The sequence below is a fragment of the Megascapheus bottae genome, chromosome 6, assembly GCF_031878675.1.
Source record: "Megascapheus bottae isolate mThoBot1 chromosome 6, mThoBot2.hap1, whole genome shotgun sequence".
In the NCBI taxonomy this organism is placed as follows: Eukaryota; Metazoa; Chordata; class Mammalia; order Rodentia; family Geomyidae; genus Megascapheus; species Megascapheus bottae.
In genome coordinates, this window is record NC_143514.1 from 60,027,082 (window position 1) to 60,053,921 (window position 26,840).

The window sequence follows — 26,840 nt, forward strand, 5'->3', positions numbered from 1 at the left end:
CTAGGATTATACGTGTGCCACTAGTACCTGGATATTTCTGGATTTTTGGTTGTTGGCTTTTGGGTGGTTAATTAGAGCTAAGACTTTCTTAGATTTGTCTGCCTGAGTTGACTTCAAATTAGGATCCTAAGATCTCAGTCTCCTAGAATTACAGGTGTGAGCCATTGGAGCCCAGCATTTATTTATTTACTTATTTATATTTATTGATGTCCATTGTAGGGCTTGGGTGCTGTCCCTGAGTTTTGCTCAAGGCTAGCATTCTGTCACTTTCAACTACTGCTCTGCTTCTGGTTATCTAGAGGTTAATTGGAGAATCTCAAGAGGCTGAACACTGGTACTCAGGCCTGTAATCTCAGGAGGCTGAGATCTGACAATCACAGTTCAAAGCCAGTCAGGGCACAAAAGTCTGTCAGGTCTTATTACCAATTAACCATCAGAAAACTAGAAATGGCTCTGTGTCTCAAAGTGGTAGAGCACTAGCCTTGAACTGAAGAGTTCAAAGACCGAGTCTAGGACCAGAGTTCAAGCCCTACCACCGACAAAAAACAAAAATCAGGGGCTGGGAGTTTAGCCTAGTGGTAGAGTGCTTGCCTAGTATGCACGAAGACCCAGGTTCGATTCCTTGGTACCACATACATAGAAAAAAAGCTGGAAGTGGTGCTGAGGCTCAAGTGGTAGAGCTCCGGCCTTGAGAAAGTCCAAGTTCAGGTCCTGAGCTAAAGTCCAGGATTGGCAAAAATCAATCAATCAATCAATCAATCAATCTCACAGAATTTCCTGCCAGGGCTGGCTTTGAACTGCAATCCTTGGATCTTAGCCTCCTGAGTAGCTAGGATTATAGGCATTAGCTACTGGCACCCAGCTATTTTTATTTTTTGAGATAAAGTCTCACTATATAGCTTGGAACTTGAGATTTTTCTTCCTCTGACTTCTGAGTGCTGGAATTACAGGCATGAACCACCGTTCCTGGCTGGAAATAGCTTTGTGTACTTACTCAAATATATTTGCAGGATAGAATTTTAGACGTATTCTCCAGAAAGGTATATGCCTGTGTGCATCTCTGTGTGTGTGTGTGTGTGTGTGTGTGTGTGTGTGTGTGTCTGTCTGTCTGTCTGTCTGTCCTTTCTTCTTTTTGTTCTGGGGACTGAACCTAAGGGTTGGCACTCACAAGGCAAGCACTTTACCATTGAGCTACATTCCAGCCTTGCCCAGTTTTGCCTTCCAGTTAAGTATGCTCAGATGCATAGTTGCATCAATAAGTATCTCATATTCTGCATCCCATTTCCATACAACCTAATAAATAGGAGAGATTATCAATCATTTCCATTATTTCCAATCTGATTGGTAAATTCCCAGGACAAGTTAATTGAGCTCAGAAACTCAGGTGTGGGACACAAGATAAACAGGAGTGGGAGGGGTGGAGAATGTGAGAGATTGAAAAGAACACCCTCCTGGGCCAGCTGTTGATGTGTTAAAACGAGGCCTTTGTGCTCAGAGGACAGGGGAAACTGGCGTGGAAGCTGTAGTGTAGTCACCAAAGAGAAAAATCAAAGTGCAGGAAATTGCCAGGTGCCAATAACTTAGGCCTGTAATCCAGCTATAAAGGAGGCTGAGATCTGAGGATCAAGGTTTGAAGCTAATCTAAGCAAGGGAAGTCTGTGTGACTCTTATCTCCAATTAACCACCAAAAAGCCAGAAGTGGAGCTGTAGCTCAAGTGGAAGAGTGCTAACCTTAAAGAAAAAAGCTAAGCAATGATTCTCAGGCGCTGAGTTCAAGTCCCATGATTGGCACACACACACACACACACACACACACACACACACACACACACACACACACACTCAAAACCAAAGCAAAACCAAATGCAGGGCTGGGAGTTTGACCTAGTGGTAGAGTGTTTGCCTAACATGCACGAAGACCTGGGTTCAATTTTTTGTAGAAAAAGCTGGAAGTGGTGCTATGGCTCAAGTGGTAGAGTCCTAGCCTTGAGAAAGCCCAAGGACAGGGCTCAGGACCTGGGATCAAGGCCTATGACTGGCAAGAAAACAATAACAACAAAAAAATGCAGGAAATCTTTAGCACTGAGCTCACCTGTTGCCACACCCAGGTTTGGTGTGTAACTACAACTACATAGAAGATGGCTTCACCACGGCAATAGGAAGGATGAAGCAGGCGCCCAGTGTGTTGTGGCTACATGGAACCAGGCAGATAGCTTTCGGCACAAAGAATATGTCTAGTCACTTATCTAAAATGCCGAGCTTAAAGTTAGAAAAATTCTGGAGAATTTGAAATCTGAAAGGAAAAAATCTTGGGGAACATATTATTTTTTTTTTTTTTTTGCCAGTCCTGGGGCTTGAACTAATGACCTGAGCACTGTCCTTGGGCTTTCTCAAGGCTAGAGCTCTAGCTAGAACTCTACCACTTGAGCCACAGCATCACTTTCGGCTTTTCCTATGTAGCGAGGAATCAAACCTGGGTCTTCCTGCATACTAGGCAAGCACTCTACCACCTGGCCAAACTCCTGGCTTTTTTTGTTCTTATTGTTGTTTGTGGAACTTGAACTCTGGGCTTGGGCATTGTTCCTGAGCCCTTCAGCTCAAGCCTTGAGCCACAGTGTCACTTCCAGTTTTCTGGTGGTTATTGAAGAGTCTCACAGACTTTTTAGTGCTCAGACTAGCTTTGCACTGCGGTCCTCAGATCTCAGCCTCCTTACTACAGGCGTGGAGCCACCATGCCCCCTCTCCCATTTTTTGCCAGTTCTGGGGCTTTAACTCAGGCCCTGGGCACTGTCCTTGGGCTTTCTCAAGGCAAACATACTACCACTTGAGCCAAAGCACCATTTCCAGCTTTTTCTATGTATTTGGAACCGAGGAATTGAACCCGGGTCTTTGTGCATGTGAGGCAAGCACTCTACCACTAGGCCAAACTCCTGGCCCCAAAGTTTTTTTTGTTTTGTTTTGGTGGGTCATGGGCATGAACTCGGCTTGGCAGCTGTCCCTGAGCTCTTCAGCTCTAGGCTACCACCCTACCCTTGAGTCAAGTCCCACTTCCCATTTTCTCGGGGTTAGAGATAAGAGTCTCTGGTCCTTTTGTGTCCGGGCTGGCTTAACCTTGATCCTCAGATCTCAGCCTCTTGAGTAGCTAGGATTACAGGCGTGAGCCACTGTGCCTGGCCCCAACTATTTTTAATTTAATTTAATTATTATTATTGGTAGTGCTAGATATTGAATTGACAGCCTCCCATGTGCTAGTACTCTAACACTGAGGTATATTGTCAGCTTGAACTTATGTATGTATGTATGTATGATGCTTGTACTGTGTCTTGAACTCAGGACTTCACATTCTCCCTCACACCCTCACTTGGTTTTTCTGGTCAAACCTGGAACTCTGCTACTTGAGGCACATCTCCACTTCTGGCACTTTGTGGTTCATTGGAGATAAGAGTCTCTCAGATTTGTCTGCTAGGGCTTGTTTTCTTTGTTTCTTTGCCAGTGGTGGGCACCCAGGGCCTGGGCACTGTCCTTTATCTTTCTTAAGGCTAATGCTCTACCACTTGAGTCACAGCACCACTTCAGCTTTTTCTGTGTATGTGGTATCAAGGAATTGAACCTAAGGCTTCGTGCATGCTAGGCAAGCACTCTACCATTAGGGCACATTCCCGACCCCTAGGGCTGGTTTTGAATTGCAATCCTCAGATCTCAGCCTCCCTAATGGTTAGGATTATAGTCCTGACTCTAAACATATCTGACTCTAGACATATTAAATGCTTTTATATATGTAGTTAATATACACTGTAGTTAAATACACATTGTCCTTGGTTAGTTATAAGAAGAGAGATTATAAGCAGGGGGATTGTGAGTTCAAGGCCAGCCTGGACAACATGGCAACATTGTATGACCCTGCCTCAAAAAAAGTGGCAAAAATGCGAGAAATAGTTGTCAATATTCAAATATTTCATAAAATAGCTTATATGTGAACTAGTTTAATGTCTGACCATGGTGCATGGGTGAGTGGAAGGGTGGAGTAAAAGACATTTTTTTTTAACTTGGAAGATTTTCTGCAGAAAAGAAAAACAAGCATTCTCTTCCTTTCTGAATTCATTGAATATAACTTACAATAATATGGAACTTTACCTTGTGAGCTTTAATTAGAAATTAATTGGATTTGATCTGATTCCCAATAACTTGCCTGAGAAAATGAGCTGCGGGCTCAATTCTATCCTTCCATTGCCCCATGTATCCAGCTGCACACCCACCCATCTGTCCATCACCAATGATGACTAAATAATTACAGTGTGCACTGGAGCCAGATTCTCTTCCAAGTGCTTTACATACATTATCTCAAACAATCTTCCCATCAATGCCATGAGGTGACTACCGTCATTATCTTCTCTTACAAATGGAATCTGAGGGTTTCCCAATAAGCATAGGATTACCATGTGATCCAGCAATGCCACTTAAGGAGATGTGCCACAAAGAACTGAAAATAGGTGTTCAGACAAAAGTTTGCATGGCAGCCAGGGGCTAGCGGCTCATGCCTATAAACCTAGCTACTCAGGAGGCTGAGATTTGAGGATCAATGACACTTATCTCCAATTACCCACCAGAAAACAGGAAATGGTACTGTAGCTCAAAGTGGTGGAACACTAGCCATGAATGAAAGAGTCCAGGGACAGTGTCCAGGCCTGGAGTTCAAGCCCCATGATGGACAAAAAAAACAAAAATAAAAAAACAAAAAACCTTGCATGGTGATGTTCATAGCTACTTAATTACATTAGCCAAAGGTGGGAACAACCTAATATTCCTGGATAAACAATATGTGGTGTGTTGATATGGTACAGCATGATTCATCTGTAACAGGAAGGAAATTCTAATTCATACCACCACACAGATGAACCGGGAAAACATGATGTTCGTCCTTCCTTCCTTCCTTCCTTCCTTCCTTCTTTCCTTCCTTCCTTCCTTCCCTCCTTCCCTCCTTCCCTCCTTCCCTTCCTCCCTCTCTTTCTCTCTCTCTTCTCTTTCTTTCTTTCCTTTCTTTCTTTCTTTCTTTCTTTCTTTCTTTCTTTCTTTCTTTCTTTCTTTCTTTCTTTCTTTCTTTCTTTCGTGGGTTTGAACTTAGAGCCTCACTGCTTGTTTGTCTAGCATCCTTGCCACTTGCACCGTATCTCCAGACCTACATCACTACCTATTTTTTTTTATTTAAAGTTGCCATTATAAAGGTGATATACTGTTTCATGTTGTGTCCAGCTTCCCTTCCATGGAGACAGAGGATTGGAGACTTGTGGACTTTTCTGCCCGTCTGGTCTGGTACTGTGAACCTCCCAATCTCAGCCTTTCATGTCGCTTGGGACCTGTAGGTGCTTGACACGGTGCCCAGCTACAGATTGAGAAGAGGGTCTGGACTTTTCTGCCCAGCATGGCTTGGGCAGAAATCTCCTGATTTCGACCTCTGTAATTGGAATTATAGGCATGAGAGTCAGGAGTGTGGCCTAGTGGGAGAGTGCCTGCCTAGCAGGCACGAAGCCCTGGGTTTGATTCCTCAGTACCACATAGACAGAAAAAGCCGCAATTGGTGCTGTGGCTCAAGTGGTAGAGCTCTAGCCTTGAGAAAGTCCAAGGACAGTGCCCAAGCCCTCAGTTCAAGCCCCAGGACTGGCAAAAAAAAAAAAAAAAAGAATTATAGAGCTATCCATGCCTGAAAACATTGTTAACTGAGAGATGTCAGACACAAAAAATCACATGTTGTGTAATTCCATTTCTTTGAAATGTCCAGAATAAATAAATCCACAGAGTCAAGAAGTAGATTGGGTTCCAAGGCAAGGTGAGGAAGGTTTGGGGTGACTATTTTATAGATCTGGGGTATGTGGAGGGTGATGATAAAGGTTTGGAAGTAGATTGTGGTTGTGGTTGTGTAACATAGTAAATTACTCGGTGCTACTGAATTGATCAGTTTGAATGATTAAAATGGCAGATTTTATGTTCATTTTATTTTGCTATAATTTGTATGTGTGTGTGTGTGTGTGTGTGTGTGTACACGTGTGTGCACGTGTGTGCACTCTGTTCCTGGGGCTTGAACTCAGGGCCTGAGTATTTTGAGGTCAATGATAGCATTCTACCACTTGAGCAACAACCCCACTTCTGGCTTTTTGGTTAACCTCAACTTTAGATCTCAGCTTCCTGAGTAGTTAAGATTTGCACAGGCATGAGTCACCAGCACCTGGCTTTTACCATAATGATTTTTTTTAAAAAAAGAAGTAAGTTGAAACTGGGCATGGTGGCTCAAACCTGTAATCCCAACCACTTTGGAGGCAGAGACTGGGGAATTGAGGTTTGAGGCCAGTCAGGAATGAAAGTGTGAGAGAATCCATTTCCACCAATGGTTGAGCACTGTGGAATATGCCCCTGCCATCCATAGCCACCTGGGAAAGAGATAGGAGAGTTAAATCCTGGGAAAAAAGGAGGGGGAGGCTTAGCTCATGGGGTAGATTGCCTGCCTAGCAAGTGTGAAGCCCTGAGTTTAATCCTTAATATGGAGGGGATAATTTGAGGCTCATGGATTTTCATGGCCGGGCTGGCTTTGAACTGTGATCCTCAGATCTTAGCCTCTTGAATAGCTAGGATTACAGGCATGAGCCACCAGCACCTGATTAGATTCCATGCTTTTAAAAGCAATTACAGGGGAGGGTAGAAAATTAGAACAATGAAATCTATTGTGATAGGAAGGAGGAGGATAAAAGAGACTGAGGGAATGAGGACAGTGGGATACACTGCATACAAGTAGAAATATCACAATGAAATCCCTTTGTACATATCAATAAAATACATTTGAAAAAATTGAAATAGCCAGTCAGACACTGGTGGCTCCTGCCTGCATGCCTGCATGCCTAATTCCTCAGGAAGCTGACATCTGAGGTTCAAAGCCAGCCAGGGCTGGAAAGTCTGTGAGAATCTTATCTCCAATTAACCACCAGAAAACCAGAAATGGAGTTGTGGTTCAATATGGTAGTGTGTTAACCTAAAGTTCAGGGACAGTGCCTTGACTCCAAGTTCTAGCCCCACAATCAGGAAAAAAAATTAAATAGTCCAGACTCTATTAAAAAATAAAAAACAACACAGAAGGGGCCAGGAGTTTGGCCTAGTGATAGAGTGCTTGCCCAGCATGCATGAAGACTCAGATTCGATTCCTCAGCCCAAGGACAGTGCTCAGACCCTGAGTTCAAGCCCCAGGACTGGGCCCCCCCCAAAAAAAAATACAGAGAAAACTCTATTTGAGGCCAGTAAGGAGGTTGGTATGATTTTGCTCGTCTGCATCTGCCTCCTATCCTCACAGGAAAGACCTGAGACCCCAGAAGTGGCCTCTTGGAGTCAGAGAACGCAAAAAGAGCCATTGCCTGCAGATGACAGTGCCACTTTTTTTGCCTTGTAGGTGGGGGGAGAATCCAGTACCATGGCTGCTACTGACGATTTGGAGATGGAGAGTGTGACTCTGAATATGGAGAGAGAAAGGAAAGAAGAGCGGGAGGAAGAGAAAATGAGAGAGGGCCTGGGAGCTAAAGATCTCCCGAAGAGCAGAAAGGTCCACAGAATTGTTTCTAAATGGATGCTTCCAGAACATGTCCGAAAAACATACCTGGACAGGGCCAACTGCCTCCCACCCCCCTTGTTCATCATCTCCATCAGTCTAGCCGAGGTAAACACTGGCACTGGGCACTAGCCTACCTGCCGACTAGCAGTGGGCACAGGAGGGCAAGAGGGGACAAGGCCGAGAAAAGACTGGGTATGTGTAAGAGCTCCCACAAGGCGCTGGTGACTCATGGCTGCCATCCTAGCTACTCTAGCGGTTGAGATTTGAGCATTCCAGTTTGAAGCCAGCCCAAGCAGAAAAGTCCCTGAGGCTCTTATCTCCAATTTACCAGCAAAAAGTGGAGCTGTGGCTCAGGTGGTTGAGCACCAGCCTTGAGCAGAAAAAGCCAAGCAAGAGCTCAAGACCCTGAGTTAAAGCTCTAGTATAGGCAACAAACAAAGCTCTGCAGGAATAAGTTCCAAACATAACTATCTTACTCCCTCTGCTCCCAGGGCATCCTTCCTTTGCTTTAGTCATCATCAACCAAGCCTTAGGCTTTATTCTTCACACAAATCTCCTGCTCAGCACTGATTATATCTTCAGTGGCTTTGATTCATTTCAACTGGTAGGATTCTTAGAAACCAAAGAACCTGCCGGGCCCTTGCGGCCCATTCCTGTAAACTTAGTCACTCAGGAGGCAGAGATCTGAGAATCAAGGTTGGAATCCAGGCTGGGGAGGAAAGTCCGTGAGACTTTAATATTCAATCAATCACCAAAAGAAACCAGAAGTGGAGTTCAAGTGGTAGAACACTAGCCTTGAGCAAAAACAACAACAACAACAACAACAAAAAACTCAGAGTCAGCACCCAGGCCGAGTTCAAACCCTAGATACACTTTCACACACAGAAAGAAAGAGAAAGAAAGGAAGAAAGGAAGGAAGAAAGAGGAGGGAAAGATGGGAGGGAAAGGAAAGGAAGGAAGGAAGAAAAAAAGAAAGAAAAGAAACGAAGAAAGGAAAGAAAGAAAGAAAAGAAATCAAAGAACCTTGGAGTTGCAAGTTTGGTTTATTCTGTGAACCAACTTAGAATGACTGGTCAGGTCAGCATGGTGAGTATTTCTAACAGTCACAGGCTGTCTTGAATTTCAGAGGGAAATGGTGGGAATCTCTGAGGATATCTACTTTGGGCAGTGTTAAATGCAAAAGGCACAGAGACTAGACAAAGAGATGGTTCAATACCAGCACAGATTTCTTCGGGAGAAACTCTATGGAGGGGAGTGACCAGCTAGAGCTAAGAAACTCCCCCCCCTCCCGTGGGAATGCTGGAGTTCTTTGGTTGGGTTTGGTACAAAAGTAACTAATGGCAGGAATTAGAATCTTGTGAAATGGGGCAAGGGAGGGATCAAGGCTGGGACATAGATAACATGGAAAATGGGGCACAGCAGGAGAGATGGAGGGAGGAAGGCAAGGGTGATGGTTCAAAGTCAAATGGGTTCCATCCAGGCAAGGTGAGAGAGTGAGGCAGGAAAGATGACACATACAGGCGTTGGCCTAGGGTCTCAATTCTCTTGAGTTCCAGGACAGAGCATAAGGTTCAGAGGAATGGAAGGACTCTCCATAGGTACTCCTTGGTGAATGGGCTAGCCTTCTTTAGGGCCTCATGACACAAGCTTCCTCACACACCAAGCTTGTTCTTCGACATGGTAAGGTTTTAGGGAGGAATTGGCCGAGTGCCTATCTGTGAAGTATGGCTTTTGGAGCTTCCTTATCAGGGATTATATTAGCTGGACTCTCTGGAAATTTGGAACCAATAGTGGGCTCCAGTGATTTGTGTAGTTTTCTAAGTTAAAAATCTATAGGGCAGTCAGGTGCTGGTGGCTCATGCCTGTAATCCTAGCTACTCACTCAGGAGGCTGAGATCTGAGGATCCTGGTCCAGAGCCAGGCTGGGCACAAAAGTCTGTGAGACTCTTATTTCCAATTAATCACCAGAAAGCTGGAAGTGGCATTGTAGGTCAAAGTGGTAGAGCATTAGCCTTGAGTGGAAGAGCCCAGGGACAGCACCCAGGCCCAGAATTCAAACCCCACAACCGAAAAAAAAAAAAAAGAAAAATCTATAGGGCAAGTAGGCTGAAGGTCAAAAAAGTGGCACTAAGGTTATCAGCAGGTAAAATTCCCTTTTACTAATGAAAGTGTATTTCCCTCCACTCCTTTCTGTCTCTCTCTGTCTCTGTCTCTGAAAGTAACGGATTTGAATTCAGAACTTCGTGCTTGTTAGGTAGGCCTTCTATAACTTGAGCCATGTCCTCAGTTCTAACCTGTATTATTAACTAAATAGTGCCAGACTTTATTTGAATGTCACCACTTTCCCCACAATGTCCTCTTCCTCTTCCTTTGGTCTCCTAAACTCCAGAGTTTCATGCTTCATTTAGTTGTCCTGCCTCTCCAGCCACCTCTGACTATGACCATTTCTCAGTGGGTTTTCCCAGCCTTGGAGGTTGTGAGGCATATTGCTCAGGTCTCTGGAGAATGTTTCCCAGTCTGAGTTTGTCCCATGTTTCCTTCTCGTGGTTAGATTGGAGTTCAGGGTTGAGGAGAAGGAGAGGACAGGTGAAGTGCACATCTCACTATGGCAAGGAGTGAAGGATGTCCGGTGTTGTCGCTGGGACATTGGCCTTCATCCTTTGGTCAGTGAGTATGAGTGAGAGGAGGGCGATAGAGACCCCAGTGCTAGACAGCCAGGTGTCAAAGAGCACGACAGGTGACTCATTCAGGACTTTTTTCCTTTGCCAGTCCTTAGGCAAAGGAGTGCTGTCCCTGAGCTTCTTTTTCTCAAGGCTAGTACTCTACCACTTGAGCCATAGCACCACTTCTGGCCTTTTCTGTGTATGTGGTACTGAGGAATCAAACCCAGGTCTTCATGTTTGCTAGGCAAGCATTCTACCACTAAGCCCCATTCCTAGTCCCCCTACCCCCCACTTTTTGTCTTTACATTTTGATCTATTGATGCTCCTATCAGGGGTGAGAGGTGGCTGTGGTCACAGTGGGTGCAGAGATAGAATAGTGTTCATTTTGTGGCTAATCCCCTCCACACCCCACTGCTGCTGTGGGCTTTAATGGGGGAGGTGTGGTTAACGCTCCTGCCTGTTCCTCCATCGCAGCTGGCAGTGTTTATTTACTATGCGGTGTGGAAGCCTCAGAAACAGTGGATCACCTTGGACACCGGCATACTGGAAAGTCCCTTTACCTACCGTCCTGAGAAGAGAGAAGAAGCATGGAGGTTTATTTCCTACATGCTGGTGCATGCTGGGTAAGGAGGGGCAGTTAAGTCACTGATGTCACAGGTGATTATAAATCCTTGTCACTCTAACATGCTCTGGCACTTTTCATGACATTTATTCAGTGCTACTCATGAGGCTGAGATTTGAGGATCTAAATTCAAAGCCAGCCTGGGCAGGGAAGTCTGTGAGACCCATCTCCAATAAACTACTTAAAAAAGCTGGAAGGCAGCTGGGAGTTTGTCCTAGTGGTAGAGTACTTGACTAGCATGCATGAAGCCCTAGGTTCGATTCCTCTGTACCACAGACACAGAAAAAACTGAAAGTGGTGCTATGGCTCAAGCAGCAGAATGCTAGCCTTGAGAAAGCTCAAGGACAATGCCCAGACCCTGAGTTCAAGCCCCAGGACTGGCCAAAAAAAAAAAAAGCCAGAAGTTGTACTGTGGCTCAAGTGGTAGAGTGCTAGCCTTGAGCGCAGAGAGACTGAAGGACAGTGCCCAAGTCCTGAGTTCAAGCTCCAAGCCCAGAAGAAAAAAAAGTGGCATTGTAGCAAGTTCTTACATAGAACTGAACATTGCAAGCCGGGCGCGGTGGCGCGCGTCTGTAATCCCAGCTACTCGGAAGGCTGAGCCCGGAGGATCGCTTGAGTCCAGGAGTTCTGGGCTGCAGTGCGCTATGCCGATCGGGTGTCCGCACTAAGTTCGACATCAATATGGTGACCTCCCGGGAGCGGGGGAACACCAGGTTGCCTAAGGAGGGGTGAACCGGCCCAGGTCAGAACTGAACATTGCTACTTCCCATGGAACAATTCAGGGATTTGATAACTGCATTTGCCTCTGCAGAGTGCAGCACATCGTGGGGAACCTCTTCATGCAGCTTGTGTTGGGGATTCCCCTGGAAATGGTCCACAAAGGTCTCCGGGTGGGGCTGGTGTACCTGGCTGGAGTGCTTGCAGGTCAGTGTGCTGGAGGAACACTTGTGGGCTCTTAGGGTAAGAGCAAAGGTAATAGGTACCTTTTGTGGACTTTTTATTTAAGACATTTTATTTATTTATTTATTTATTTATTTTTGCCAGTCCTGGGGCTTGAACTCAGGGCTTGAGCACTGTCCTTGGGCTTTTCTTCAAGGCTAGTGCTCTACCACTTAAGCCTCAGCACCACTTCCGGCTTTTTTTTTCTATGCATGTGGTACTGAGGAATCAAACCCGGGTTTTTGTGCATGCTAGGCAAGCACTCTACCAATAGGTCAAACTCCTGGGCCCTCAACATTTATTTTGAAGTGTGTGTGTGCGTGTGTGTGTGTGTGTGTGTGTGTCCTAGGGCTTGAACTTAGGACCTGAGTGCTGTCCCTGAGCTATTTTTTTTCTTTAAATCAAGGTTAGTGTTTTACCACTTGAGTCACACTTTACTTCCTGCTTTTAGGTGGTTCATTGGAAATGAGTCTCAAGTACATTCCTACCAGTATTGGCTTTAAACCTCTATCCTCAGATAGTCTCCCAACTGACTATGATTATAGGCCTGATCCACAGTGCTGTATCAATGACAGCAATTGTTTTTTGCTAGTCCTGGGCCTTGAACTCAAGGCCTGAGCACTGTCTTTGGGCTTTCTCAAGGCTAGAGCTGTACTACTTGAGCCACAGCACCAGTTCTGGCTTTTTTCTATGTATGTGGTAAAAAGGAATTGAACCCAGGGCTTCGTGCATACTAGGCAAGCACTCTACCACTAGGCCAAACTCCCAGCCCAACGACAGCAATTTCTATAGGCAAAAAGTAAAATTAAGGTTGTTTCTCTTGCATTTCTAGATGCTGATTTTTTTTTTTCCAGTCCTGGGGCTTGAACTCAGGGCTTGGGTACTATCCTTGAGCTGCTTTTCTCAAGGTCACTGCCCTACCACATTAAGCCTCAGCTCCACTTCCAGTTTTCTGGTGGTCAATTGGAGATGAGTCTGTTGGACTTTCCTGCCTATGCTGACTTTGAACCTCGATCCTCAGATTTCAGTCTTCTTCATAGCTGAGATTACATCCATGCGCCACCAATATCCATTTCTTAATTTCTCTTGTAAAATTCCATTTCTTAGGTTTTACAAAACTTTAGTGTGGCATAATTTATAAATATGTAGTAGGCCAGTACTTCATTGAGCAATAAAGTACTACACACTGGATGCTTACAACAACAGAAATGTTTTATCTTATAGTTCTGGAGACTGGAAGAGTGAAATCAAGGTGTTAGAAGAGCTGTGTGCCCTCTGAAGCCTGTGGAGGAAGATCTTTTCCACCACAACTTTTGGGAATTCTCTCTCCATGGTAGCCCTTGGCTGGCAGCTGCAGGATGTGGATGTTTTCCTTCTGTTGTGTTTCTTCTCCCTTCCTTTGTGTGTGGGGAGTGCTGGAGATTGAACTCAGGGCCCTGGGCATGTATAATGTTCACTATACCTCCCTCAGCTCCATTTCCTCTTCTTAGAAAAACACTGATCTTGCTGGGTGCTAATGGCTCATATTTGTAAACTAGTTTGGGGACAGGTGTGGCCTTGCTGGGAGAGTCTGACTAGATGGTATGTGGGGAAGGATTTGGAGCCACTTCCCTGGCTTCAAGAGAGAAGTGGCCATTACATAGTGTTGTGGGAGTGTCTTAGGCACTGGATAGTTTTTCTAAATGTGCAGGGTATTTTAAAATAATAGCTGGCCAGGATATAATACACATGTCAGTGTTTTGGTATGGGGTGTGTGTGTGTGTGTGTGTGTGTGTATGGCACTTTTTTGGCGGGGGGTAGGTCAGGAGGCTTGAACTCTGGGCCTGGGTGCTATCACTGAGCTCTTTAGCTCAAGGCTACCATCCTATCCTTTGAGCCACAGGCCCCCTTCCCATTTTCTAGTGTTAATTGTAGAGAAATGTCTCACATGGTTTATTGCCTTGGCTGGCTTTGAACTGCGATCCTCCGACCTCAGCCTCCTAAGTAGCTAGGATTACAGGCAAGAGCCATTGCACCTGGCTTGGCACTTTTATTAATATCTCCAGCTTGTGGATAGGAACACTGAAGCTCAGTCAGATCAATAACTTCCTGAAGTCACACACTGGGTAATGTCTCCAGAGTCTGTGCTCTTGTCTCTGTGGTGTCACTTTCTTGAGGAGCAGCTTACATTCAGAAAAAAAAAAAATTTTTTTCCTACCGTACACCAAAGACAGAGTGGATTTGTTGTTTGTCAAAATGAAAGTGATCCAAACTTCCCAAATTTGTATCCCGCATTGGAAATATTTCTTGCTCATGATTCATATAGTCCTATCTGACCCTTTGTGTTTTATTTCTTTAGGTTCCCTTGCCAGCTCCATTTTTGATCCCCTTAAATCCCTTGTGGGTGCTTCAGGAGGAGTCTATGCCCTGATGGGGGGCTATTTCATGAATGTTCTAGTGGTAAGAACTTTGGGAATGGATTCTATGAATTTTTATCAACCAGTAACTACTATTTGGTTCAGCGACTCTTATCAATATTTATTGACCACCTTCCTTCTTTCCTCCTTCCCTCCCTTCCTCCCTTCCTTCTACTCACCTCCCCCACCACCATCTTGGTTCTTGAAAACTGGGCCTCATATTCTTTTTTTTTTTTTTTTTTTTTTTGGGCAAGATTGGCATTCTACTATTTGCTTCACTTCCTGCTTTCTGGTGGTTAATTGGAGATGAGAGCCTTTTGAAGTTGTCTGTTGGGCTGACTTCAAACCTGGATCCTCAGATCTCAACTTCCTGAGCAGCTAGGATTACAGGTGTGGGTCACCAGCTCCTGGCACCATTCATTCTTTCTGAGAAATGTAGAGTCATATTTTGTCTTTCTTTTAATCTCAAAAGTAATAAGGAGGGCTGGAAACGTGGCCTAGTGGTAGAGTGCTTGCCTCGTAAGCATCAAATCCTGGGTTCAATGCCTCAGTACCACACAAATAGAAAAATGCCAGAAGTGGTGCTGTGGTTCAAGTAGTAGAGCGCTAGCCTTGAGCAAAAAGAAACTCAGGGACAGTGCCCAGACTCCGAATTTAAGCCCCAGGACTGGCAAAAAAAAATCCAAAAATGTAATAGGGACTAGTTGGGTGACATGTCTGCAATACTAGCTAACTACTCAGGGGCTGAGATCTGAAGATTGTGGTTCAAAATCAGCCTTAGGTGAAAAGTCCCCATGAAACTCATTTTAATTAAGCACTCAAAAATAGGAAGGGAGATGTGGCTCCAAGTAGTAGAACTCAAGCCTTGAGCAAAAGAGCTCAGGGTCAGTGCCCAGGCCTGAGTTCAAGCCCCACAACCAACAAAAAGAAAAAAAAAATGACTAAGTCTGGTTTAGTGGCTCACACTGTAATCCTATTTAGTTGGGAGGGGAAGATTGGGAAGTTTTTTTTTTTTTTTTGGTGATAGTTAGGCTTGGACTCTGGGCTTATTCGCTGACCCTGAGCTCTTCAGCTCACCCTACCCCTTGAGGCACAGATCTCAGATCTCAGCCTCCTGAGTAATAGCTAGGTTTACAGGTGTGAACCATTGTGCCGGGCTGATTGGGAAGATTTTGATTCAAGGCCAGCCTGGAGGAAAAAAAAATTTCACAGGAGTCTCCCTTAACCAATGTTAGAAGATGTGGAATGAGCTATGTGGGGAAGCACAAATAGGAAGATTTCAGTCCAGGCGGAGCCTGGGCATAGAGCAAGACTCCATCTAAATTGACCAATGGAAACTGGGCTAGCCTGGTGTCTTAAGTGGTAGAATGCTTGCCTAGCATCTTGTCTCTGGGAAGATGGTTAATAACTTCACAGGGAAGGGAGAAGCAACTCAATAAAGGAAAGCAGAGATATCTGACTTAGCACTTTTCTGATGATACATGGGCTAGGTTGGACAGATAGTTTCCAAAGCTAATACCAAATAATACTTTTGTTGTTGTTGTTTTTGTTCTGTTGGGATTTAAATCCAGGAGCCCCAAGTGATTTTTTTTTTTTTTTTGTCTGTCAGTTGTGGTGCTTAAACTCAGGACCTGGGCACTGACTCTGAGCTTTTTCGCTTAAGGCTGGGTCTACCACTTTGAGTCACAGTTCTGCATTTTTGGGGTATTTAATAGGAGATAAGAGCTTGGGCTTGTTTTGAAATGTGATTCTCAGGTTTCAGCTGCCTGAGTAGCTAGGATTACAGACATGAGTAACTGTGCTTGGCATTGGGTCCTTCCTATTACAAGACCTAAACATCAGGTTTCAGTTTGTTGTCCAAAGGCACAATCACTTCATAGTACTTCCCACCAACCTTTGAAGCTGTTTAAATCCAAATGTTGAGCAAACAGTTGACATTGCAAACATTGTGCTAAATAAAAAAGCAGGGGAGGTAGGGGTAGAGTTGAGGCTTTATTTGCTAATGAATAGCTTATATTGTCATTTATCTCTTTGCAAGAATTTTCGAGAAATGATTCCTGCCTTTGGGATTGTCAGACTCCTCATCATCATCCTTATAAGTAAGTTTTATCAATCCTTTACATTTTCGGTTTTAACCATTGAAAGCAAACACTACCTTGGCAGCTTGTCCAAGGCAAAAAGGAGTGGGTGGAAGGGCTTTGTGGGCCCTCAGCTATGGTTCTTATGTGTTCTTCTGTGATTTATTGTCCATTTTGTTCTTAGAATGGAGAAGGCCAAGACAGTAGAGCTCTCCACTTCAGCCTTAGCTTCACTTATGTTTTATGTACTAGACTTACTCAGATATTAGAAACTATATATGATTTTATCTGCAAAGGGAAAGCTTAGGAGCTACTGAGATAATCTCTTTCTTCATTTCCAAAGTTTTAGATGAAAAAGAACTGCTATAGATATAAGTATTGAATGGAAGCTGCAGATTGGAGAGGGGATGGCAAAGAACACAAAGGCCCAAAAGGAAGAGGGTGGCTATCCTGGCGTGTGTGTGCGTGTGTGTGTGTGTGTGTGTGAGAGAGAGAGAGAGAGAGAGAGAGAGAGAGAGAGAGAGAGAGACAGACAGATAGAGACAGACAGACACAGAGACACAGAGAGAGACAGAGACAGAGAGAGACAGAGACAGAGAAAGAGGAGAAGAGAACACCAGTGCTGAGCTTGAACTCAAAACCTTACATTCTAGCTTAGCCTTTGCTCAAGCCTGGCATTCTACCAGTGTGAACCACACAACTACTGGCTTGTTGCTGGTTAATTGGAAATAAAGAATCTCATGGGGAGGGGTCGGAGGCATAGCTTGGATGATAGAGCATCAGCCAATGAAGGAAAGCATCAGATACTAGTCTCAGACAAAAAGAAAAAAGAGATTCTCATGGACTTTTATGACTAGGCTAGCTTTGAACCATGATTCTTAGATCTCACACTCCCAAGCAGCCAGATTTTAAACCTGAAATTCCGGTCCTAATATAGCTTTGAAAATCTCCAAGAATTCAAGAATTATCTGCTTGGGGTATTCAGGAAGAACGTTCCAATGTGCCAAGTCTGAAAGGAGACAGAAGTGATAGCAGGCCATATAATGTAGAAGAAAGCACTGTTTAGGGGCTGCTGAAACTTCAGGTGGAACTGTGCCTTTTACTGGGATTCCAGGTGTTCTTTCGTTCCTGGATTCCAAATTTGGGTAAACTGGTCAGTTACATGACGGTATACAAACGGTCAGGGTTGGGAATTTTGTTCAGTAGGGAGAGGTTACTAGAAGGTGCAAATCTGAGGTCTCCCCAAATGGTTTGATGTCTAAGCAGTGGCTGGCCCTTCTTGGTTTAACCTTGATTTGGGGAGTATGCTTCATAAGATCTAAGGCCATTATGTCCGTGGTTGGTCCTGATCCTGGGTATGGGCCATCTGGGGCTTTAATTTTGTAGCCTGGGAAGTTGGGAGAAGAAGACACACCTTGGGGTCAGACTCGAGAACAAAGTAGCTATCATACTTGGTAAAAACTAAGATTCTTTGCATTTGAGATTTAAATATCCAACATTACTATAACAGAGTCAATTAACAGTAAAGGCACTAAGTTTATTCTGAGTTAAAATAACTCATTGGTTTATAGCTTATACCATACTGTGGATCATTTACATCCTTTCCCCCAAAGCAATCAAGAAGGCAAGGGAAATTTGTTAGCAGAGAAAGGAGGGAATGAGTTATTGAGAGACACAACCAGAGCTAGGGATTTGGTCAGTGATTGCTCAGTGGTAGAACTGTCTAACATGTGACAGGCCCTGGGGAAGTTCCTCAGCACTGCCACAACCAGAACCAAGGAAAATGTGTGGTCATATGAGTTACCTAAGACTTTGGTCTAAGGTTTGTAGGATAAATGTTGACCCCCTTCCTTGCCCATGCCCTCTCCCTTGTAGGTCATGGGCTTGAACTCAGGGCCTGACTAATGTCCCTGAGCTTTTGTGCTCAAGACTAGTGCTCTACCACTTTGAGCCACAGCCCCACTTCTGTTTTCTGGTAGTTAATTATAGATAAAAGTCTCATGGAGCCGGGTGCAGTGGCTCACGCCTGTAATCCTAGCTACTCAGGAGATTGAGATCTGAGGATTGCGGTTCAAAGCCAGCCCGGACACTAAAACATCGGTGGGACTCTTATCTCCAATTAATCACCAGAAAGCTGGAAGTGGTGCTGGGGCTCAAGGGGTAGAGTGGTACCTTAAGCTTGAAGAGCTCAGGGACAATGCCCAGGCCTAGGATTCAAGTTCCACGACCAACAACAACAACAAAAATCTCATGGACTTTCTTGCCTAAGCTGATATCCAACCCTGATCCTCAGATGTCAGCCTCCTGAGTAGCTAGGATTATAGGTGTGAGCCACAACTTTTGCCTCATGCACAAGGAATTGACAAAAATAGCTTTTTATATTATTACAACATTGAGACAAGTACTAAAATCACTGAATAATGCTTTTTTTTGTTGTTGGCCATGGGGCTTGAACTCTGGGCCTGGGCACTGTCCCTGAGCTCTTCAGCTCAAGACTTTTGTTCTACCATTTGAGCCACAGAGCCACTTCTGTTTTTCTGGTGGTTAATTTGAGATAAGAGTCTCGTGGACTTTTTGCCTTATAGAAACCTCGAGGAGTTCATAGAATATGCTAATGCTAACCTTCTTCAATTCCTGGCACATGTCACTTCCAAACATTTCTTGGCCTGAGAAGGAGAATAGTTAAATACATACCAGGGGTGGGTGCTTCCTGCCAAGTAATCATGAAACCCTGAGTTCAAAGTCCAATGTCTCCCATTCCCCCAGATCCCCCATACCAAACAAATAACATACTTATTAATGAATCCAAATACATTTCCATATATATGCACTATTTACTTACTTATTCATTTGAAGTGCTACGATGGGCTGCTATTCAGCCCAGGCTAGAGTCTCAGCTTCTAGATTGCTGAGATGTTTTAAGTGTTAAACATTATTCTTAATTGTGAGGGATAAAAGGTCTTAGGGACCTTTCTTCATCAATTATTTGTGGGATGTGTTTTATAACTAAGCAACCGAGCGAGCTTCCCTTTGGGAAAACTTGAACTAATCTCACAGGTACATCCTTTAAAATAATCCACAAAATGCAACTCTCTTTAATTGCAGAACCAGATTTTCATAAGTATAAGGACTTAGTTTATTGATATAAGGGACTGTCCTTCAGGTTAAAAGATGTGGTTTAGTTTAAAGGCAACTCAGAAAGAAACTCCTCTAGGAAGCAGAAAGAGCAGTTATGGAGAAGGGGTAGGAAAAATGGTAATGGGATTGAGAAATCAAATGCTAATGGTTACAAGGCTTTCTGAGAGAAGGCCTCCTACATGGTAGACTGGACCACTTACATTTTTCAGTTGCCACCCTGCTCTCTGATAGCTGTTTCCTTAATTCTTTTACAGTTCTATCTGTGTTGTTCACACTGGATCAGGAAATTAAATGATGAATCAAAGTCTGAGGCTGTCCTAGTTAATAGCACTTTGTAGAGTAGTCATTAGCAGTTAAATTCCCATTGGCTGCTTCCTCAACTTCAATTTTCTGTCCAGTGACTTCAGCATCAATACAATATTGAATGGGAAACTAGGCAGAATACATGGTCTCGATGTTATTTTCCCAAAGGCAAGGACTATGTCTTTTCATCTCCTAGGACACAATGGCTCCCTAAATAGAGCACAGAGAATTGGGGAACCTGACTGTGGGAGAAATGTTTCCTAGTTTCTAGCATGGTACATGCAGGTTTCCACCCCCCCAGCCATTGGAAAAATGAACCTAAAACCTGGAGGTTGGTAGGTACACTCTACCATTTGAGCTGTGACCCGACCCAATGAGCAGGGTTCTTTTATTATTATTATTAATAATAATTAATAATTACTTCCAGTCCTGGCTTGAACTCAGGGCCTAAGCACTATCCTCTTAAGGTGAGTGCTCTACTACTTGAGCCACAGCAGTACTTCCAGCTTTTTCTATATATGTGGTACTGAGGAATTGAATCTGGGTCATCGCGCATGCTAGGCAAGCACTCTACCACTAGGCCAAACTCCTGGTATCTTTTATTCTTTTTAAAGAAGTCGATAAGCTATTGTAATAGGTTTCCTTATTCTTTTTATTTTTAATTAATTAATTAATTTATTATTATTATTATTATTTTGCCAGTCCTGGGGCTTGAACTCAAGGCCTGAGCATTGTCCTTGTGCTTTTTTCTCAAGGCTAGCACTCTGCCACTTGAGCCACAGCACCATTTCTGGCTTTTCTATGTATGTAATATGGAGGAATCAAACCAGGGTCTTTGTACATGCTAGGCAAGTACTCTACCACTAGGCCAAATTCCTGGTCCTCTTTTTCTCTTTTATTATTTTTTATTTAAGTCCTTGCACAAAGGGGTTTCAATTCAACATGTCAGGTTTTGAGTATAACACATCTTGATCAGTGTCACTCTTCTTGATCATTCTTCCTCATCTGTCCCAACCCCTCAATTTACCTAGTTTCATTTTCACATATGTGTATTAATACTGCATTCTGGGAAGGTTTTCCTACAGGCCAAGTAGCCCAAAACTCCGTTGGCAGCACATATCTGGAGCAAGCCCAAATTCTCTAACTTCTGTATTGCAGAAGGTGGACTTGTTTCATTTCATAGCCTGTTTTCAGTACACCTGTGGCAGACAGAGTCAGTTAGTGGGATGGATGAAAGCAGAGCCTTGATGTCTTGGCTTCCTAATGAATATAATGCCACCAGCACCCCTCACTTCAGTTGCTACAAGCCAGCCACTGGCTGGCTTCCCTGCTTTTGTTCTCCCTCCCTGCTAGTTCCTATAGAGTTGACAGAATGACTTTTTGTTTGTTTGTTCTTGTTGGTCATGGGGCTTGAACTCAGGTCTCTACCACTTTGAGAGATAGCTCCACTTCTGTTTATCTAGTGGTTAATTGGAGATCAAGTTTCATGGATTTTCCTGGCAGGCTGACTTTGAACGTTGATCCTCAGATCTCAACCTTCTGAGTAGTTAGGGTTATAGGTGTGAGCCACTAGTACCCTGCTGCCAGAATGATCTCTTAAAAACATAAATTACTGGGCTGGAAGTTTGGCCTACTGGTAGAGTGCCTGCCTAGCATGCACAAAGACCCGGGCTCGATTCCTCAGTACCACATACGTAGAAAAAAAGCCAGAAATGGTTCTGAGGCTCAAGTAGTAGAGCTCTAGACTTGAGAAAGTCCAAGGACAGTGCTCAGTCCTGAGCTCAAGCCCAGGACTGGCAAAAACAAAAAACAAAACAAAACATAAATTATTCCCAGGCCTACAAAAACCAGCCAAGCTAGCACGCCAGCAAGCAAGCCAGCACAAACCAGATGAGGTCACTCTTGTGCTCTAAGGTTTTAAAGGCTTGTTATGACATGGAATTAATGTTAGTCTATCTGGTGGCTCAGAAGGTCACTAGGTAATCCACCCCTGTACCTGTCCCATGTTACTGCCCACACCTTTATCATTACTTCTAGTCCAGAACCATCTGGAGATCTTGTTAAAATACAGAATGTTAAGCTTCATCTCTAGCTTCTGGTTCCTAGTTCTGGACTGTAGGGAGTACCCAGTCATCAACCCATTCTGATGTTGAGGAGAACCACACTTTGAAAATCACTGAGCCAGCCACATCAATGGATTGGTAATCCTCAAACACTTCAGCCCTACTCCTGTCTAAGGGTCTTTGCTTGATTCTCCTTCTGCCTGCAAGACTCAAAATCACACATCAGCATGCCTTGCTCCTCCTTTTTTCCATCTACTGTCAAATTCTCAAAGTCAGATCTTCCCTGAAATTCCTATTAAAAATACACTCTACTCTTAGCATTCTCAATTTTCCTTCCTCTTTCTGCACTTCATAGTACGTAGCACTATTTGACATACTGGGTTTTACTTGGTTGCTTTTATGGCAGCAGCCTAGGAGGTGGGGATTATGTGAAATGCTGATCACTGTTTATTAATGATTGCAATGGTGTCTGCTCATCAATAAACAGTTGTTGGGTAAGTAAACCCATAGAATGGGATGTTGATCCTATCTTCATATAGTTGTATTACACATTAATGTATGAAGAGTTTTAAGCATAGCACCAGGTGCCCAGTAAGACTGGATATGATTATTTAGGGGCAATCAAAAGTATTTGGTGCACTGGTGTACACATTCCAGGGCTTCATCAGGGTGTTTTTCTTTCTAGTTGTGTCAGACGTGGGATTTGCTCTTTACAGAAGATTCTTTGTCCCTGCAAATGGGTCTCCGGTGAGTTTGGTTTTTTTCCCTATCTCTTTCTCATCCTGGTGCTTGAACTCAGGGCCTGAGCATTGTCCTTTAGCTTTCTCAAGGCAAGTGCTCTACCATTTGAGACATAGCACCACTTCCAGCTTTTTCTGTGTATGTGGCCCAGAGGAATTGAACCCAGGGTGCTCACACTCTGCCCTCCCTCCCTTCCTTCCTTCCTTCCTTCCTTCCTTCCTTCCTTCCTTCCTTCCTTCCTTCCTTCCTCCTTCCCTTCTTCTCCTTCCTTCATTTTTTTTTCTTTTTGTGGGTAATGGGGCTTGAACTTTGGGTCCAGGCGTTGCCCCTGAGCTCTTCAGCTCAAGGCTACTGCCCTACCCCTGAGCCACTGTCCCACTTCCTGTTTTCTGGTGATTAATTGGAGATAAGAGTCTCATATTCTTTAGTGCCTGGGCTGGCCTTGAATCTCAATCCTCAGATCTCAGCCCCCTAAGTAGCCAGGATTACAGGCATGAGCCACTGCACCTGCCTGCTTTCCTTCGTTCCTTCCTTTTTCTTTTCTTTTCTTTCTATTTTTCTTTTGGTGTGTGTTGATTTTGGGGTTTGAACTCAGGGGATCTTGGGTCTGGTCTCTGAGCTTTTCTGCTGGTACTCTACCACTTGAGTCAAAACTCCACTTTTCAGCTTTTTTTTTTGCTGGTTTTGAGATGAGTCTCATGGACTTTTCTGCCTGGATTGGCTTCAAATTGCAATTCTCAGATTTCAGTCTCCTGAGAAGCTAAGATTACAGGTGTAAGCCACCCATGCCTATCCATGTTTAAAAATAAACATTTGTTTAATCATCAAAAAGGGTAATCAAGTAGGGGTTACAACTCTGATGTATGGCAGTCAAATATCAACTTGGGGGGAGGGGAAGAAATAGCCAATGCTTAAGGGTTGGAGGCAAAGCCCAAATGACAGAGCATTAGCCAGTGAGCAAAGCCATCATCAAATAGTGAGTTTGTGTACTGCTCGCAAACACACACACACACACACACACACACACACAATGAAATATCTACTTGGAAGTCGTCCATTGGGGTCCTTCTCGGACATCTGGGAGGGAGGGTTAAGTGGTGACGGAGCCCACAAGTAATCCCAGGAACACAGACTCCGGAGACCAGACTCAGGGTGCAGATCGAACTTTATTAAAACATGTGATCGCTTATATACAGCACACCATCCAAAGGCAGCCACCTCAAACCAGCAGCAGCAAATAGGGCCTTTCTGTTGCAACCGTCAGCCAGTGGTATCCTGAGACATGCGTCCTTACAGGGAGTTTCCGGGAGCTCCTGGTTGTAGTGGAAGTGCCCTCAGGTTCCAGACTGCCCACCTCAATGGGCGTTCCCCGGGGTGTAAGTGCCTGAAGGCAAGGGGTCACCAGGTGTTCCCAGGGGTGTACGCGTCTGAAGGCACAGGGTCACAGAAGCAGAGAGCAATCTAGGCTTCTAAGTCACCAGCAAGGAGGTCCCACAGGAAGTCAAGAAGATACCTAAGGAAATCAGACCAGATTGTTTCCCTCACTCAGCTCTCTTATGGTTTCACCTGCCATATTAATGCCATTCCCAAACAGGGGAGAGGATTTAAAAGTGGACTTCAAAAAAAAAAAAAAAAGCAATGAAAAATTGGGCCTCCTAAATGTATAGTACAAAGAAAACCAATAAAAACCCATTTTCAGTTGTGCTGGGATTAATCTTTGAATTTGGTAGTTTGAGTGTTGCATTTTTCTTCTTTTTTTGTTGGTCCTAAGCTTTGAACTCTGGGCTTGGGTGCTCTCCCTAAGCTCCTTCCGCTCGAAGACAGCACTCTACCACTTGAGTTACAGCACCACTTCTGGCTTTTTCTGTGATTAATTAGAGATAAGATTCTCTCACACTTTCCTGTCTCAGCTCACCACTATCCTTCAGATCTCAGACCCCGAGTAGCTGGGCTTACAAGTGTGAACCACTGGTGCCCAGCTGAGACCTATGATTTGTGTCTTGATTATGACAATTGCTATGAGGTTTCCCCAGTGGGTTCCTCCAGGGTCACTGAATTCCTGATGTCTTGGTCGACATTCTATACATCCATCCTCAATGCAAGGGTGATGGCGGTGAATGAGAAACAATGGTTTCCGAGTATGTGGAAGTGATATGTTTCAGCTTTGCATTATTTTGCACATGGAGTTTGTGTTTCATGTTAGCCCTTACTTCTTCAGACTTTGAGGACTCTTTTGTTTTTGTTTTTGCTAGTCCTGGGGCTTGAACTCAGGGCCTGAGCACTGTCCTTGGGGCTTTTCTCAAGGCTAGTGCTCTACCATTTGAGTTACAGCACCACTCCCAGCTTTTTTTTTTTCCCCTTTGTATGTGGTACCAAGGAATTGAACTCTGAGCTTCATGCATGCAAGGTGCACACTCTACCACTAGGCCACACTTTCAGCTCAGATTTTGAAGACTCTTGAGTGTGATGGTTGTGTTTGTGTATAAGGGATGCAAATGAAATATGAAATTAGTGTTTGGTTGATTCATTTCTATCTTCTACTCTTTCCCGCATAGGTGTCCTTTGCAGCTCACTTCGCTGGAGGATTGGCTGGAATGTCCATAGGTTATACTGTGTTTAGTTGCTTCGATCAAGCACTGCTAAAAGATCCCAGATTTTGGATAGCAATTGCTGCTTATTTAGCTTTTGTCTTATTTGCTGTGCTTTTCAATATTTTCCTATCCCCAGCAAACTGATCTGACACTAATATGAATCAAATGGAGGGGAGTATGGGGAGGAAAATGGAAAACTGATCTGAAAGAGATGTTTCAGCAAACACTAACGTTTTATAAAGATGACAATGCAGCAGTCAGTGGCCTAGGGCTGTTTACCGAAGGACCTTAGGATTTGAAAAAGGGGCTTCTGAATGAGAGGGAGGTTGTTTCTTGGCGTATAGTATGTGTACTTGTATCCTATTAAAGACATGTTCTCCTTGGAGGGTATACATTGGAGGTTTGATAGAATTCCATTACTGCACTGTGTTGATAATAAAACATTTTTATATCTGTCATTCTATTGATAATCACTTTTATTTGTGCTAGTACTGTGGCTTGAAGTTAAGGCCTGGGTACTGTTACTTAGCTTTTTTGCTCCAGGTTAGTGTTCTACCACTTAAGCCATAGCTCAATTTCTAGCTCTTTGCTGGTTAATTGGTGAGGAATCTCATAGACTTTCTTGCCCAGGCTGGCTTTGAATTATGATTCTCAGATCTTAGCCTCCTGAGTAGCTAGGATACAAGAGTGAGGTATTAGTGCCTGGCAATAATAACTTTCAAGTAGATTATATAGGTACTTTAAACATAATTTATTTTTCCTCCTTTGCCAAAAGAAGATATTATAAAGTTTGAAACTTTTGCATTTTGATAGTTAAAAAATAAGATTTAAATTTATATTTCTAACAACTAAAGGTATTTTTCAAATATATTAGCAATTACTATATTATATACAATGTGTAATCTATATAATATATAAACATGAATATGCATATATATTTTTCTCTAATGAGATTTTTTTTGCCAGTCCTGGACTTGAACTCAGGGCCTGACCACAGTCCTTGAGGTTTTTCAAGGGTAGCACTCTACCACTTGAGCCACAACAACCCTTCCAGCTTTTCTTGTGTATGTGGTACTGAGGAATCGAACCCAGGGCTTTATGCATGCTAGGCAAACATTCTAAACTAGGCCATGCTCCTGGAATTTTGTGGTTAATTTTACTTATTTTTGTGTGTGTGGATCATGGGGCTTAAACTCTGGGCCTGGGTGCTGTCCCTGAGCTCCACAGCTCAAGGCCACCACCCTACCCCTTGAGCCACAGAGCCACTTCCCATTTTCTAGTGGTTAATTGGAGATAAGAGTCTCAAAGATTTTCATGCCTGGCCTGGCTTTAAACCGCAATCCTCAGGTCTCAGCCTCCTGAATAGCTAGGATTACAGGTGTGAGCAACCATGCCCAGCAATACCCCTTCTTAACATGAAATATTTTTAAAGTTGTAATACATGCCTGTAATTCCTGTGTTTAGTAGTTGGAGGCAGGATGATGAGATGGAGGTCCAGCCTGAACTGCAAACCAAAATTATTTTTAAAAATGAATAGGACCGGCCGGGAGTTTGGCCCGGGTTCGATTCCTCAGTACCACATATATAGAAAAAAGTCGGAAGTGGTGCTGAGGCTCAAGTGGTAGAGCTCTAGCCTTGAGAAAGTCCAAGGACAGTGCTCAGGCCCTGAGCTCAAGCCCAGGACTGGCAAAAAAAAAAAAAAAAATGAATAGGACCGG

The 26,840-nt window shown here is 43.9% G+C and overlaps 1 protein-coding gene and 1 non-coding gene across 2 annotated transcripts in view; both read left to right on the plus strand.

Moving 5' to 3' along the window:
- Nucleotides 1-25,548, plus strand: part of Rhbdl2 (rhomboid like 2) — a 36,672-nt gene extending 11,124 nt beyond the window's left edge. The window contains exons 2-8 of the mRNA XM_090335166.1: nt 7,430-7,693; nt 10,726-10,874; nt 11,685-11,797; nt 14,151-14,251; nt 16,247-16,307; nt 22,476-22,537; nt 25,087-25,548. Of these exons, the coding sequence (XP_090191292.1) occupies nt 7,451-7,693; nt 10,726-10,874; nt 11,685-11,797; nt 14,151-14,251; nt 16,247-16,307; nt 22,476-22,537; nt 25,087-25,266 (909 nt within the window). The 5' untranslated portion in view covers nt 7,430-7,450 and the 3' untranslated portion in view covers nt 25,267-25,548. The remainder of the gene's footprint in view (nt 1-7,429; nt 7,694-10,725; nt 10,875-11,684; nt 11,798-14,150; nt 14,252-16,246; nt 16,308-22,475; nt 22,538-25,086) is intronic.
- Nucleotides 11,423-11,711, plus strand: LOC150062061 (signal recognition particle RNA). Its single transcript, XR_016536035.1, has one exon.
- Nucleotides 25,549-26,840: the final 1,292 nt, after the last annotated feature.